The 16,935-nt window shown below is 47.6% G+C and overlaps 1 protein-coding gene across 5 annotated transcripts in view; it reads right to left on the minus strand.

Moving 5' to 3' along the window:
- LOC133390068 (uncharacterized) overlaps window positions 1–16,935 on the minus strand; it is a 31,961-nt gene that overhangs the window by 10,376 nt on the left and 4,650 nt on the right. For 2 of the 5 annotated variants that reach the window (XM_061637936.1, XM_061637935.1), the window contains exons 3-10: window positions 16,784–16,924; window positions 15,783–15,881; window positions 14,897–14,952; window positions 14,507–14,647; window positions 14,277–14,319; window positions 13,574–13,654; window positions 11,131–11,275; window positions 10,075–10,145 (exon numbers count right to left, since the gene is read on the minus strand). In XM_061637936.1, the coding sequence (XP_061493920.1) occupies window positions 10,075–10,145; window positions 11,131–11,275; window positions 13,574–13,654; window positions 14,277–14,319; window positions 14,507–14,647; window positions 14,897–14,952; window positions 15,783–15,881; window positions 16,784–16,795 (648 nt within the window). In that variant the 5' untranslated portion in view covers window positions 16,796–16,924. Of the gene's footprint in view, window positions 1–2,022; window positions 2,209–2,955; window positions 3,581–10,074; window positions 10,146–11,130; window positions 11,276–13,573; window positions 13,655–14,276; window positions 14,320–14,506; window positions 14,648–14,896; window positions 14,953–15,782; window positions 15,882–16,783; window positions 16,925–16,935 lie in introns of those variants that run through there. The other 3 variants (XM_061637939.1, XM_061637938.1, XM_061637940.1) reach the window with 3 other exon arrangements.

A 16,935-nucleotide genomic window follows, 5' to 3' on the forward strand; every position in this document is an offset into this window, starting at 1 on the left:
TCTCATAAATAAGGAAGAAAAATACACTCAGCCAGTTCTAAGCAGTTTGTTTGAGATTGGAGCTTTCCTAGTCCCTCTGTACTTCTCTAGTTCCCAGGACCAGAGTGCTGCCTCCTCCTTAGTATATCCTGCTAGGGAAATTGCTAAAAGATTAACAAGGCGTAAGGCATGGTACTTACCAGAACTGGTTATAAGGCCTTGGGAATTTCCCCCTGCTCCCAGAATGGCTCTTTACAAGAGAGAGACACTCAGACGAAAATTACGCAGTTTTTTGTGGAGAAGCAGGTACTAGAGAATATGGAGGAGGAACACTGTACAAGCCACGACTGGACTCTTGGTTGGAAAGGTGATTTCCCTGATTTAAAGGGCAATGATAACACCCCTAACCTGGCTTGTGAGCTCTCACTTGCGGAAGCAGCTAGTCACCCTGTGCCCCCCAATGCATTTGTTCAAGAAAGGCAAAGCACCCAAGGAAATTTGTCCTCTGATCCACTGTTACAGCAAATTTTAAAGCGGGCCCTGCATGAGAGTGATGAAATTACCCAAGGGTCTTCTAATCAACTAGAGATATCCACCTCCGAAGGATTCTCAATTCAGGGTTGGCTTTCTTCGATTATGAGGGAAATTGAACACATTAAAACCTTCCTGGATAAGAGTAATAACCTACTAACAACTGTTGCTGAAATTACATTGGAAGTACTTCACGAACTGCCCAAAGCGAGGATGGCAGCCCAACCCAGTAAGATTAAGCCCCACATACAGAATGTCAAGGTTTCAATTCCAGGGGGACCAAGAGAAGCCCCCCCCCAAAAAAAGTGGCAAATAAAACCAAGAAGAGCAAAAACAAATAATCCAAAGGCCCCCAAGTATAAGAAAATGCAGTTTGGCAAACTCTTCAGACATCTCGATGTGGGCCCTTCCCCAAGAGTGGCACCTCGGAGTAACGTATCTCCTCGCAAAAAGGATAGAACTAAGGAATCCGTGACCTTGCAGGTCTTGAACCCAGCTGGTGTGGTTCTCCATCATCCGCCCCTCCTTCAGACTTTGGCCGATGAAACTAATAACAGGGCTCTAAGGTCTAATTTTCCTCCAGAAGCAAATCTTGGCCGGAAGAAGCCCTATAATTCTAATAACTGGAATTTAATACTAAATCGCAAGAAATTGGCATTTTGTAATTATCCTAAACCGAGGGGCCTCCTTTCACAGAAGCAGCGGAAACTATGCCTCCTAAAACTTTTGAAGGGGACCCCTTTGAGCACCTTATCTGCCTACGACATACAGCGTGTTGAATACCTCTACTTTTCTGGGGCCACTGCACAGGCAATGATCACTTTTAGAAAGCGCAGTGTAGCAAATGAACTATACGTCTGCAGGGAAGTTCTCAATAGTCACAATATTAAGGTGCTAAGAGTCTTTGAAAATGTGGCACCTCCCTCCTCCTTGATATACCACCTATGCAATCGCCTGTACCCCAGAGAGATCGAGGAATCATCTAGGCACCGGTTTGAAGCTGTAATTAAAGAGTCTACTGCCCCTGTGCATAAGAAGAGAGATGAATTTGAGTGCACGGAGCACATTAATGCCGATGAACTCACTCAAGGGTCTTTTGTTTTTTCGGATAAGGATATGAATAAGGACTCCTTCGACACGGAGGAGTGCAGGCTACTTGACTCTTTCGGGGCTCTTCCAGCAGAAGCCCAAACGGATATAATATTGAGACTAGATCTTTTAAAATCTCGACTGCTCTCATTTTCTCAAGACGTTAAGGAGTCACACAAGCACCGAGTCCACTGGGAGGCAGAGAACTCTTCATCATTTCACAATAAAATCAGCCCAATGTCTCTGGGGGGTAGGCTAAGAAGGACACACGGCCCTCCTAGTTTTCAGGATGCTGAGGAAATCAATTCTCCTATAAGCAAACTTGATTACTCTGATTTACTGAGTCCTTTGGAGAGCAACCTAGTTAACAGCCCTCCTATCCTAACGCATAAATCGTCATCCTGGCTGGAACAGAGACGTCTGGAGGACTGGGAGCAGGGTAGTCCAGAAATTCTAACTTCCCCCCCGACCAATTGAAGAAGTTTACTACCAGAATCATTTCCAACGTTAGCCGATGGAGCCCTACGGTGGACGAGATTCTGCCATTCGAGGAAGTAAGTGAGACGCAGAAGGGCAGAGACATACTCAACAAGGGATGTGAGCGTACTCCTGTCAATACAAACAAAATGCAGAGTAAAGGGAAGGTCTTAAAAGATCATCCCCCTCAGGGTCTCTCCTCCGGCACAACCAATTTGCACTGCGATGTGCTGGATAACCCTTCATTGCTAGGTACTCTTCAATTTTCTCCCGGACCCGATGTGGCTAACCCTGCAGTTGTAGGCAATTTGCCTTGTTCCTCCATTTGACACAAGGCATCACGGCCAGATGACCATTTATCAATAATCTCCTGGAACGTGGCAGGCTGGTCTAATAAGTGCTCTGATCCCTTTTCTCACATTCATTAATAATTACGACATCATATTGCTCCAAGAGACCTGGCTTAGCGAGGAACTAGCCCTGAGTGGCTTCGCTGCCTACTCACTTGAGGCCGTCCCCAGCACCAGGGGCGGTCGCCCAAAAAGTGGTTTGGCTACATTGATTTCGACCAAACTTGGTATTCAACCAATGAGATTAGAGGCGCTGGAGGACGTTGCTTTTACCCTACTATTTAAGCTGTGCTCTGATATCTTTGTGTTGATCAATGTCTATCTCCCCCCTCTATTTCGGAAACAACTAGTTAGGGAGATATGGTCTAAGATGGAGGAGTACATTAACAACTTGATGACCAAGTACCCTTCAGCTCACTTTATTGTGGCGGGGGATTTTAATGCAAGGACGGGACATAATGATGAAGCTCTGTATGAACATTTCCATCTTGTCCCTCCAGTAGTGGAATCGTCTCACTTGTTATCCTCCAGGCAATCTAAGGACAAGGGCTGCAATTATGCTGGTCTTTGCCTCTTACAGACGACCTATTACCTCGATTTGGTTCTGCTGAACGGGGGTGTTGCGGGAGACCTTTGTGGTGAATATACTTTTGTAACATGCTATGGGACATCGACTATTGATTATTTTGTTGTTTCACCCAATTTGCTAAGTTGTGTGTTCAGCTGCAAAGTAGGTACCAGAGGCGAGAGTGACCACCTCCCCTTGTCTCTCACCCTTAGTTTGGGTAATGTGAAGCCGCTCTTGGCGTGCGAACCAATGTACAATTTAGAGGTGGAGAGAAGAGTCTCCCGTATTAGGTGGACTCCTACTTTAGCAAATGAGATATCCAAATTTTTATATTCCAATGACAGCCTTCGCCTACGGAGCAGCTTCGTATTTGAAACTGCTCCTGAGTCAATCCATTTGCTGTTTCAGGAACTGATGAGATCTTTAAATAACTGCCCAAGTTTCCAAAATCAGTTTAAGATTTCACGCTACTGCGCAGGTGTCTAAGCCTTGGTTTGACCATGAATGCGTTGTGTTGAAAAACGCTCTTATGGAAACATACAGGAGATATAGAGCTCTTGATTTACCAGCATTGCCCGTAGAATACCTGGGATTAAAGAGACGTTATAAAATCTTAATTAAAGAGAAAAAGAAATTATTTCCAAAGAGAAGCCTGGCAAAGTTTAATAGAAGCTTCCAGTCAGAAAGATTCCGCAACATTCTGGAGACTGGTCTCCAGGGGGTGGCAGTCCACACCGTCGTGTGTTGAATATTATATACCGGCTAGCAAGTGGGAAGCTTATTTTACTAGCATTTACGCGAAAAGACAAAGTATTACTTGTTTAGTGTGGAAGGATCTTAATACCCTACCAAAATGGCCCCGTTTCCATCCATGAAATAACAGCACTTATTAAAAAACTTAAGTTGGGCAAAGCTCCTGGTGGCGATAACATCCCCCCGGAATTCCTCAAGGAACATCTAGACTGGTGGGCGCCAATTTTGGCAGCCCTGTTCACCACTATTGATCAATCGGCCTGTATCCCTGAGGATTGACGGATGGCCATTATTGTCCCCATCTTCAAAAAGGGTAAAAGGTCGGAGCCAGCAAATTACAGACCCATTAGTTTGTTAAGTATCATTAGCAAACTATATGCTAGCCATCTCCTTGAGAAGCTAACCACCTGGATGGAGAATGAAAATATTTTAGCTGATGAACAGGCCGGTTTTAAATCAGGACGTTCTACTGTGGACCAGGGCCTTGTTCTCCATCATCTGGTGGAAAAATATACCTCCTCCAAGGGGGGAGCACTTTTCACTGCTTTCATTGATCTTAAGTCGGCATTCGACCTTACCTCCTGGGAGAGACTTTGGGAAAAATTACAGGCCACAAATATTGACAGACGGCTAATTCGGTGTCTATACGAGAAGACTTATTTAAGGGTTAGATGTAATCAAGCTGGACATTTGTCTGCCCCTATTCCATCTTTTAATGGAATCAAGCAGGGATGCATTCTTGCTCCCTCCCTTTTTAATCTCTATATCAACTCCTTAGTTAAATGTTTAGAGGGGGTAAACTCCCACCCCCCTAATTTGGCGAAGAGATTGGTGTCTTCACTCATGTATGCAGATGATATTGTCCTTTTATCCCAAACAAGTGTCGGACTCCACCGTTTGTTGACAGCGCTTGCCTCCTTTTGCACAGAAGAATTGCTAGAAATTAATCACGCTAAATGCAAAGTATTAGTCTTCTCCCGAAGAAAGCGTAAGCAACGGTGGCAAATTAATAACCACCCTATCGATCAGGTTACTGCTTTCAGGTATCTGGGAATGCTGTTTCACTCCTCGGGTACTTGGAAGGAGCACCTGAACAAGACCTCCGCGATTGCCCAGAGATCGGTAAAGGCATTCCTGTCCTTTTTTTATACTAAAGGCAGTTGTGATGTTCCTGCTTATATTGTAAATATGGTAAGTGCTGGTTATATAGAAGATATATGGTAAGTGGAGTGAAAGAGGAGGGGAAGTACATGAGCAGTAGAATGCTGAAGGATTGGCTGAGCGTTTGAATGGCTGGGAGTATAAATGGAAGATTGACAGTTGAATCTGGGTGGAGGTTTGGTGGTGAATTGAGGTGGTGGCTGTGAGGTGGTGTTTGGAGGTTGGTGTTGGTGTTGAGATTGAGTCAGAGTTCTGAGGCAATTAGTAAGAAGTCAAGTACATAACAGACCACTCCTGAAAAAACCTTCCTTGGACCCAGAGGACTTTAACAGCTATAGACCAGTGGCGAATGTTCCATTCTTGGGCAAGATCTTGGAACGAGTGGTTGCTGACCAGCTCCAGGCACTATTGGATGAAACCGATTATCTAGACCCATTTCAGTCTGGTTTCAGGCCCGGTTTTGGCACCGAGACGGCCTTGGTCGCCCTATTTGATGACCTATGTCGGGAGAGAGACAGAGGGAGTGTAACTCTGTTGATCCTCCTTGATCTCTCAGCGGCTTTTGATACCATCGACCATGGTATCCTTCTGGAGAGGCTTGCGGAGTTGGGTGTTGGAGGCACTGCTTGGCAGTGGTTCCGCTCCTACTTGGCGGGCCGTCTCCAGAAGATAATACTTGGGGAACATTGTTCGACACCGTGGGCTCTCCAATATGGGGTCCCGCAGGGTTCGGTTTTGTCTCCCATGCTTTTTAACATCTATATGAAGCCGTTGGGTGCGGTCATCCGGAGTTTTGGAGTGCGTTGTCATCAGTACGCTGATGACACGCAGCTCTACCTCTCCTTTTCATCTTCTTCAGGTGAGGCGGTCGATGTGCTGAACCGTTGCCTGAACGCGACAATGGACTGGATGAGAACTAACAAGCTGAGACTCAATCCTGATAAGACTGAGATGCTGCTGGTGCATGGTTTCTCTGGTCAGACGGTGGATACATACCCTGTCCTGGATGGGGTTACACTCCCCCTGAAGGAGCAGGTTCGTAGTCTGGGAGTCGTTTTAGACTCTTCCCTGTCACTTGAGGCTCATGTAGCCTCGGTGGCACGGAATGCGTTCTACCAACTTTGGTTGGTAGCCCAGCTACGTCCCTATCTGAGTAAGGAGGACCTTACATCAGTGGTACATGCTCTGGTAACCTCACGTTTGGACTACTGTAACGCGCTCTACGTAGGGCTACCTCTGAAGACGGTTCGGAAGCTACAGCTAGTGCAAAATGCGGCGGCCAGACTGCTAACAAGAACCAAGCAGTCTGAGCATATAACACCTGTTCTGGCCCGCCTGCACTGGCTTCCAATATGCTTCCGGGCTAGATTCAAAGTGTTGGTACTAACCTATAAAGCCTTATACGGCGCAGGACCATGATATCTGCTGGAACGCCTCTCCCGATACGAACCGGCTCGTACACTACGGTCTACTACGAAGGCCCTCCTCCGGGTCCCGACCCACAGGGAGGCCCGGAGGGTAGTAACAAGATCAAGGGCCTTCTCAGTGGTGGCCCCCGAATTGTGGAACAGTCTCCCCGAGGAGGTACGCTTGGCGCCGACACTATTATCCTTTTGGCGCCAAGTTAAGACCTTTCTCTTCTCTGAGGCATTTTAATTTAAGTTAATTAAGTAAATGTTGTAATTTCATTTTAGATGGTTTTTTATGTATTTGTTATATCAGATCCTGTAATTTTATTGTATATATGTTTTTATGTTCACCGCCCAGAGAGCTGCTTGCTAGTCGGGCGGTATATAAGTTTAATAATAATAATAAAATAAATAAAATAATAAATATAGATGAAACCATACGCTTGTGAAACATTCCTTAAGTAATCTTGTTATTTCTAATTCTGAATAAATATTTCTTGGTTAAATAAAAGCCTGATTCCTTCAGCTGGGATACACATACCAGGGGGGATGGCAGAGTAACCAAGGCTGAACAGTTGTATCAAATGGTGGTAGCGGTGGAGGAAAAGATATTGTATCCAGTACCACAGAGAAACCCAGGGCTGTAAGCTTCAGTGCAAGAGGCTTGTTCAAAGGCCAAAATAGCTATCATCCAACGTCTTAAAGACACTGAATTTCAAAACAATCTGAGCTTGGCTGCTGCCTACTCTTACTGCTATATCACTGTGAAACCTTTTGCACCTGCCAATTATTTAACAAATTTGCACATTTTTAAATATAGGAAATCGTTCGCCTTAGCGAGATTTAGTGTCCTGCCGTCAGCATTGTTGGAGGGAAGGTATAAGGGTTTTGCCCCTGCAGGGCTGGGGAGGTGGAGTCTGCAAGCCATGTATTATTACATTGTTCCTTATATTCGGACCTCCGTACTATTTTCATCTCCCCAATTTTGCTTAAATTTTCCTCGGGCTCGGAGGCCGACCTTTTATATTGCCTGCTTGCAGATCAGGATCACCGGATTACTGCGAAGGTGGCCTCATTCTGTGCAGCTGCTATAGCATGCAGGAGGAAGCTAACATGTCCTCTATAATACGAGTCCATGATGATTTTTATGCGAGTTTTATGTAATGTTCCCAAAATTTTAATTACCTTTTAATATTGAAGCTATTTATGCTGTATTTTATTGCACTGTATTGGGCTGCCTGGTCTTTGGCCGAAATAAATCCATTCATTCATTCATTCATTCATTCCTATGCTGAGAAGATCTATGGCCAGGTATGCTGTCTCCTTGGAAGACGGATTACAGATGTGACAAGGGTTGCCAACACTCATAAAGACCACTGATACATATTCCTTCTCATCCATGTGATACTGCCAAGGGGAGCTACGAAGAAATCACATCAGACTTTGAAGTTCTGTGAAGGGGGCTTTGGGGCCTAGATAGTTTTCTCAATCATCTTTCCAGTACTTAGAAGAGGAGTAGAAAGGGAAAGAAAAATACTCCAGGTGAATGACTGGCTATGAAGGTGGTGCCGATGCAAGAGATTTGGATTCTGGGACCATGAGCTACACTTCCTGGAAAGATGGACTGCTGGCAAGTGATGGGTTGCATCTCACAAGGTCTGGGAAGAATGTGTTTGGCCACAGCCGGGAGAACTTCATTAGGAGAGCTTTAAACTGAAGCCTAAAGGGGAGGGAGATGTAAACTTGGTAGTAGCAAAAGGCTTACACATAGCAAGAGGAACTGAGAAAGCGGCTCTAATGGAGCCCAGTAATAGCCTCGTAAAAATGTAGGATGGAAGACAGGCCATAAATCACATGGTCTTCAATGTCTGTATACTAATGCGCAGAGCATGGGAAACAAGCAGGACGAACTTGAACTCTTAATACAGGAGAGTAAATACGACTTGTTAGGTGTAACTGAAACTTGGTGGGATGACTCCCATGACTGGAATACAGCGACTGAAGAATATAACTTGTTCAAAAAGAACGGAAGGAATAGAAAGGGAGGCAGAGTTGCACAATATGTTAAAAATATATATCCCTGCACAGAAATACAGGAGGGTGAACTCTGTAGCCCCACCAAGAGTATCTGGATTAAAATAAATGAGGCAAGGAATAAAAGGAATATGGTGGTTGGAGCTGCCTACTGATCACCCAAATCAAGGATGAAACTTTTGAAAAGCAAATTGCCAGTGTTTACAGGAGGTATAATGTAGTAGTAATGGGGGATTTCAATTACCCTGATATCTGTTGGGGGACAATACTGCCAAACATGGACTCTCCAAGAAATTCCCGACTTGTGTTGCTGATAACTTTCTCCTACAGAAAGTGGAGGAAGCAACCAGAGGATCAGCTGTCCTTGACTTGATTCTAACCAGTAGAGATGATATGGTGGATGAAGTGGCAGTTACGGGAACTCTGGGGGAAAGTGACCACACCATACTTGAATTCTTGATTTTAACAGAAGCAAAAGCTGAGAGTAGCCATACGCACACCTTGGACTTCAGGAAAGCTGATTTTAATAAACTCAAAACAACTGTACGTAGAGTTCCATGGCAAGCAACCCTAATGAGAAAAGGAGTCGAAGATGGGTGGGAGTTTCTAAAAAAGGAAATTCTAAAAGCGCAATGGCAAGCAATTCCAACAAGGAAAAAAGGGGGGAAATAGCAGAAGAAGCCAATGTAGCTTCTAGCTTCATGTTAGCTTCTAGTAATCACTGCATTGTTTTCAAGGTGCTTACAGATTGACTGCTTTAGAATCTGCTCCAGACTGACTGGTCTGCAGTTACCAGGTTCCTCATTTGTGCCATTTTTGAAGATAGGGACAACATTAGCCCTCCTCCAATCATCCGGCACTTCACCAGTCCTCCATGATTTCGCAAAGATAATAGAGAGCAGTTCCGAGAGTTCTTCAGCCAGTTCCTTCAATATTCTAGGATGCAGTTTATCGGGCCCTGCCGATTTGCACTTGTTCAAAGTGATTAGGTATTCCTTGACTGTTTGTCTATCAATCTCAAGCTCCAATCCTGCCCCTTCATGTTTCCAAGGAGGGTCATAGACCATCTTGGGAGAAGACTGAGACAAAGTAGGAATTGACCACTTCTGCCTTTCCTTTGTCATCTGTTATCATTTTGCCATCCTCATTGAGTAGCTGTACCACCATCTCCTTTCTCTGTCTTTTACTATGGATGTACCTGAAGAAAGCTTTTTTGTTGCTTTTAGCATCCCTCGCTAGCCTCAGCTCATTCTCAGCTTTAGCCTTCCTGACACCATCCCTGCAATTCCGTGATACCTGCCTGTACTCTTCCTTTGTGGCCTGGCCTTCTTTCCACTTCCGGTATGTGTCCTTTTTGTTTTCAGGTCATCTCTACGCTTTTTGTGAAGCCACATTGACTTCTGCTGTTTCTCCCCTTTTTTCCTTGTTGGAATGCTTACCATTGCGCTTTTAGAATTTCCTTTTTAAAGAAAATCCCACCTGTCTTGGACTCCTTGGTCTCTGCCCTCTCTCCCCAATGCTGCCCTCGGCCTTGCTTGGCCAGGGACATGGGAGGGTCACCCACAGAGGCTTCCGATAGGGTTGGATATGTCTCTCCCTCCCTTTGAGAGCAGTGTGGGCAAACAGCAGATTCCAAGCTGATGCCAGTTAAATACATTCGCTTCAGGCCTTGGTCCCACCACTTCCCCCAGCCCACCCCTTACGAGTGCCCATAATCACTCACCACGGCCATGTAGAGGGGGAAGAGGGAGGCGGGCTGCAGGCTGGTGAAAGACAGGATGCAGAGGAGGAAGGCTGTAGGCAAAGGAGGAGAGGCTGGTCACTCTTTCCTGGTCAAGGAGGCCCCACTCGAAAAAAGAGGGGAGGGAGCCCCAGAATGACAAAAACGGACGTGTGGAAATGTCAAAATGGTTTATTTACACACATATATCTTTAAAAGTTTTTGTAAAAAGCCCAACGCCTTTCGGCTATCAGTGTGCAGCCTTCATCAGGGGCAATTACAGATTATCTCGATAATCTGGAGAATACTTTGAAAAGAATCTTATCGAGATAATCTGTAATTGCCCCGATGAAGGCTGCACACTGATAGCCGAAAGGCATTGGGCTTTTTACAAAGACTTTTTAAGATATATGTGTGTAAATAAACCATTTTGACATTTCCACACATCCTTTTTTGTCATTCTGGGGCTCCCTCCCCTCTTTTTTTGAGCTTTGTTGGATGACCTCCACCTTTTTACCTCAAGGAGGCGCCATGCAAGCTGCGCTTGTTGTGAGTCATCTTCCCCCCCTTTTTTAAATGTGGATGAATCACTGCTCTCTGCTTGTGATCAAGGCTGCCTTTTTGCCTTCAGTGACCAAGTGGACACCCACCTGGGTTGTAGATGGGACTGGACTGCAGCAGATTGTAACACAGCAAACTCTCCAAGCCCTCTCCCCTTTAAAAAGTTTTTGTCTGCAAGGAAAGCTCCTGTTGCCCATGATCCATGCACAGGAGGCACTGAGCTGCTGTTTGCCTAAATACATGTGAGGCATCTGGGAAGGGGGGTCATCTCCCATTTACGCCTTTTCCAGGTCTAGCTCTTTCATCTTTTAAGATGCCTGAAGTTTGCCTTTCCACATGTTCAGATGCAGGTATTAAAACATGGTTGGTGATAAATTACACCAAAGGCATCTGTCAGTGGTCCTTCCTCACAGGGGAGGTGGCAACTAGAGAGCCTGTCAAAGGGATGAGAGATGGGCCAGCTGCAGAGTGCCTCCTAGTGGCTACAAGGGCACCTACCTGGCATCCAGCAGACCACAAAGACCAGCTGGAAGTAGCAGGCAATGCAGCTTCTGCTGGCACAGCTGCAGTTCTCCAGAGTTGGCTGGTGATTCGCGCCACCACTCTGCCTGCGGCACTGACCCCTCACCCTGCAGTAGAGGACCTGGGCAGGTTGTGTTTTGGGAGGAGAGGTGGGGAGAAGGAGGCAGCAATTAATGGCATGGAAGGAAGCAGTCAGAAAAGTCAGGCATTTTATTTGGGGGGGGGGCACATTGGTGCTATTTTTTCCAAACTACATTTCTTTGTGAAATTTATGTATGTAAATGTACAGTATATCCCAGACTTCCCTCAGTGCGAACAATTAAAACAGTACATCACAACAGCAACAAACGCCAGCATGATTGAAACACCAGCAAAAATAAAAGCGCAGAAGCGTCAAAGAGGCAGAAGAAAGCCCGATTCAGCAGAAGTTTTAAAAAGGTTTTTTAAAAAAGAAGATAAAAGTCTTTGCGTGGCACTGAAGGGACCTGCAACTTTAGCTCCAGGCCAGAGACTGGGTGAGGGGGAGAACACCACCAGTAAGCTATCCTGCCCTTTTGCCACCTGCCAACTTTGGGGATGTCAGGGTATGTCAGGACTGAGCACACCCCAAAAACATGGAAGAATGCATGTTCCCCCAAAACCACACACATACACATACATTTTAACCCCTTTGGAGAAAGATAGATCTGTTATCTGTGTAAATAAGAGTCGTAAATTGTAAATGAAAAGGGCAGCCACACAGTATTCCTGCTACCCACATCTCTGTGTGATTTTGCCAGCCAAGGCTGTGTTGGGGGCTAAATTATTACCCCTTTAGAGCCACTGTGGTGTTGGAGTACGACTTGGGAGACCAGGGTTCGAATCCCCACACAGCCATGAAGCTCCCTGGGTGCCCTTGGGCCAGTCACTGCCTCTCGGCCTCAGAGGAGGCAATGGCAAACCCCCTCTGAACACCGCTCACCATGAACACCCTCTTCACAGGGTCGCCATAAGTCGGAATCGACTCGAAGGCAGTCCAGGTCCATTTTGGATGTCCATTCAACTGCCAAAAAGACCAGGTCAATTGACTAGCCAAATAACGGCCCTAGTATTTAAGGCATTCATTTAATAAAACAGTAAAAGAAAGATTTCTGCTGATTACAAAAACCCCAAATTGAATCTTATAAAAATAATAAAATTCTGAGCTATTGCAATTGATTATTAAGATAATCAAACTGTCCTTTGTGGCTTTTGTTTGGAAGGTCAGAGGGAGGCCAGGATGTTGCTTAACATGAAACTAAGTAAGTGTAGTAGTGAGACAAGACACCTCCATCTGCCAATGTGGCCACGGCTACAGTTCAGGCAGCTACTCCTAACACCCACCCACAGTGCCTGATGCTCCTTCTGGGGTGACTAGACATGGTCCTACCAAAGAAATCTCCGACCTTCTGTGCTTTGCAGTTCAGTGCACCTAAGAATCGGCTTTAATTCTGTGCCTGCATGTTTGTTTTGTTCTCAGTGCAGAAACGCAGCCTCCTCTGTCCCAGAGCTAACAGGCAATTGAATGAGCGTATATAATTCCACGCTTTCAGCTATAGCTGCTATATGGTTAATCTTACATTGCATAGAATTGGCATAAAGACTATTTGTACTGATTGTATATTTTGCCTACAATACGATTCCAGAGACACACTTTATATTCGGTATGTGAGTATTATGTCTGTTTTTTCCCCAGATGCCATTTGGTATTACATTGTACTATATAAGTTGATGTGAATGAATCACTGAATGTATCTCTGTATGTTTTAATTTTTAGCCCCTGATGAAGGCCAATCCCTACGTGGCTGAAACGCGTTGGGCTCTATTCCTCTTTTTAATAAATCCATTTGGATCCTTCAATAAGCAATTCTTCTTTACTGGCATTTTGGGGCCTCCCCCGCTCCCTTCCTCTGAGCAATCAGCCTCTAGAGTTAAACCCCTCAGCCCACAGCAAGATGTCCACATAACAGGATTTTGTCCTGCCAGCAGGGTTCAGCAGACTCAAAGAACTTTCCTTGTTAAAATACCAAATTGCCAGCCAGAGGCCTTCCCCTAGGGAAGTCACTGACGCTGATGAAGAGTTGAGAACTTCTGACGGCAAGAAGGATAAGAGGCTTGCTTTTAGTTCAGAAAATGGAAACGAAAGTATGCAAGATACATAAGTGTAGGTCCCTCAATTTGCAGAATCCATCTGGGGGTCTGGAATTCAGTTTCTCAATGCAGAATTTCATATAATTTTGGAGCCACCCCAATGGCTGGATCCATCCAGACCACAATTGCCTGTTCCAGTTGTGAAAGTACTTCAGGCAGCCCCCACCCCCGGCTCTGATCTCCAAGAATATATTTTTGAGCAGAGGTCAAGAGATCCCACAGGGCCCACACACACACACACACAACTTACTGTGCAGCCAGCTAGAACCAGGGACACAAACATGAGGAAGAAGACCTTGCTTTCTTTGCCAGAGTCCTTTCTGCCTGTGTACTGGGAGGAGAAGTGAAGAGATCCTCATTTAGGAGTCCAAGCTCCAGAGTAGCAGCAGGGCTCACAGGTCAGCCTCCCACCGAGACAGGCCATGTGGCCCTTTTGCAGATGCTCACGGAAGAGCCTTTAGAACCCCTGGGAACCCCTTGCCAAGTCCTGCTGGGACTCAGCTATCCAGGGAGACAGTCTCCCCAGAATTATGTCTCTTGGGAGGGTGGTGAGCCTCAGACTCTCTCACCAGCAGCGCACTGAGAAGGTGTCAGGAGGATTGCTGGACAGAGGCTTATTAACGGAAGGGAAACAAAACACCACATTCAACAAAACTTTCAGGAAGCCTCATCTGCTGGGCTCAGCACTAGTTAGTGGCAAGGTGCGGGCTGCTACGCTATGAGGCTGGCCATGTGCCAAGATCTAGGCAGTGTAACTACCAGATTGGGAAATGAAGGAGGCAGCATTTTGGACAGTCTTCTGGTCCTCCAGTGGGGCTCATTGAGGGGGCTGGTTTTGTTACAACAGAAACCTGCTTCTGCCACTCAGAGGTCTAAGAGAGCCCCCCCCCGGGGCAAATGGGGAGAGGAAACAGATGATGTTCTATCCAAGGGAGCACTGGGAGGACTTGTACCTGGTAGCAGATGTCCTGGGCATGGTGGATGAGAATCAAGCAGCTGGAAGGAAGGGAGAAGATAAGAACAGAGGCATCAAACCACTGGCCCTTCATGGGACAGAAACACTTCTAGCCAGCTGACCCACAAACACACACACACGAAAACCCACTGCCTTCTCCCTCCCCCCAGTCACTGCCCTGCAAAATCCCCCCTCCCCCCTCAAACCAATGGAAAGAAGGCAGCCTACCTGGAGCAGTAGAGGCCAGAAGCTCCTTGTGAGCGGTTACTGGCCTGTGGCCCTATGGGGGGCAAGGGCCGTGGCACAACATCTCTCAAGGATGTGCCTCGCAGCACCAGCAGGACCACAAAGACCAGGAAAGGGAGCAGCCTTTTGGGTGTGTGGAAAAAGACAGTGGGAGGGATGTGGTGGAACAAGATGGTTCAGACAGAGAGGAAGACTGAGAGGCTTCTTCCTCTTGGATGGCCTCCAAGGACCAATAGGGCACTGACCCAGAGCGGGGAGGCCCAGGCAGGGCAGGATGTGGCCTCTTGCTTAACAGCCCCCTCCCAGCACCAGGGAACAAAGACCGACAAGCCAGCCCCCCGCCCCCAGCAGGAAGCCCTGGGCTGCACCTACCAGGCCAAGATGCTGGGCAGAGCCTGCTGGAGCCTCTCACTGCACCGGCTGCTCTCCTTGGAGGATGGGGGAAGCAGATCAGAAAGGACAATCCCCAGAAAGGACAGTAAAAGAGAGACAACTTTAAAAACAAGACTTCTTCCAAGTCATCATTTCCCCTGCTGGCAGCTTCTCCAGATGTGAACCTCATGAGAGCAGCTGCTGGGCCAAGCCTCCTCCAGTGTCTGGCACTCAAGCAGAAGCACTTCACAGCCATATCACCTGGACACTGACAGGCCCCTCCTGGCCCTAAGTGCTCCCTGCGTGGGTGAAGCACAAACTCCTCCCCATTCATTGTCCAGGCTGATGCTGACTCCTATGGAGCCACTTCCACCACCGCCCTGAACAGGCTGGCCCCAATAGCTGCATCAGACCTGGGCCCTGACACAAGCGGTCCAGGCACTTGTGAACACTCTCACTCCAAAACTAGCCAGCAGCCCTTGGCACAGCCTTCCCCAAGATGGTGCCTTCCTGGTGTTGGTCTACAACTCCCATCAGCCCCGGCCAGCATGGTTGCTGTAGTTCAAAATATCTGGAGGGCATCACCTCGAAGAAAGCTGATCTTGGCAGACTGAAGTAGTCTCACGGCTGAAGCCTCCAAATTCTTAGCTAGACCCCCAAGCTGGACCTTTACCAACCACGAAGACAAAAGCTCCCATGGACAAAAGCTCAGCCTGCGCACACCAACTTTTCCAGGAATAAATCTCCCATCACAACTGCCTGTACAAGCCAAGGAATCAGTGTTTGCATGGGTGTGGCGCAAAGGAGCAGGCTGCAAGCAATCTTAGGAGGGCCATGAACTGGAGGGGCTTTCAGGGGTGAAGCATCGCCCCTGGGCCCTGCCTACCTGCAGGGTTGAGAAGGGGGCCGCTCTCCATCCTCTGACAGTCTGGTTCATCTCATAGGCGTAGACAAGGACCATCAGCAAAGAAATGGCATAGAACATCTGCAGGACAGAAAGCAGCACGAGGGCATCTGCTGAGCATCGTGACACACGTGACAGAAGGCGGACAAGGAGGGCACCAGGCTCTGGAGCAAGGCAAAGGGTCCCCTGCCCTTGACCCCCCCTGCCCTTGACCCGCCTCACAGCAGTCACTGACTATGCAACTTACATGATTCGCTGCAGCAGGATGTGGCGGGAGGTCTCTCTGGTCCAGATGCCCTTGGATAGGGCCATTAGAGGAATGGGGGTAGGCTTGGAGCAGCTGCCTTTGCCAGCCACAACCACTGAATGGCATCACCATGGTCAGAGGCAGCAAAAGAGACAGACTGCGAGACAGAGGCACACGGCAGGCAAGCTACTTCCCAGAGGCAACTGGGCTGGCTACTAAATGCTGATGAAGTGCGACCCTTTGACTGACCCTGCAAGGCCATCCTTCTGCTCTTGCGGGGTGGGGGGAGATAAGGATCCGCAACCAACAGCAAATGTTTCCCTGTCTCCATCTCCCAGCCTGTGGCAGTGACACTCGACCATGAGGGGCCCTGGCCTGGCTACCATAAGCCCACCCTGCCCCCCTCAGCCTGGGAAGAAGGTCAAGGCCTCAGTGCTGCCCTGCAGGGTCTCCACAGCCATGCCCAGGGAGAACTGCTTGGGGGAGCAGCCCTTCCTTGGGTCGGGCCAAAGATGAGAGAGAAGGAAGGCCCAAGCATGTCGGCTCCCTCCAGCCTTTGCCCAAACTGAGAGAGGATGAGCTGTTTCCCACTGCTGCTGACTAAGCTGGCTCCAGCCTCAGAAGGCTGCAAGGGCAAGAGCTCGAGCCGCTGCAGCTGTAGCCAACAGGGGTCAGGAACAGTGGGCCCCCATGCCCACTTCCCCAGCACCACCATGGGAAGAAGGGGCAGCCTTACCATGCCAAGCATCAGCACGTAGGGACAGGCCTCGTACACCAGGATGAAGAGGTGGGCAGGAACGAGTTGGATGGCTGCTGTAGAGATCAGGGTCAGGGCACCCAGGAGATCCGCCAGAGAAAGAAGGAAGAGGGGGCGGAGCTGGAGGGAAA

This window comes from Rhineura floridana, chromosome 8 (assembly GCF_030035675.1).
Source record: "Rhineura floridana isolate rRhiFlo1 chromosome 8, rRhiFlo1.hap2, whole genome shotgun sequence".
NCBI lineage: Eukaryota > Metazoa > Chordata > Lepidosauria > Squamata > Rhineuridae > Rhineura > Rhineura floridana.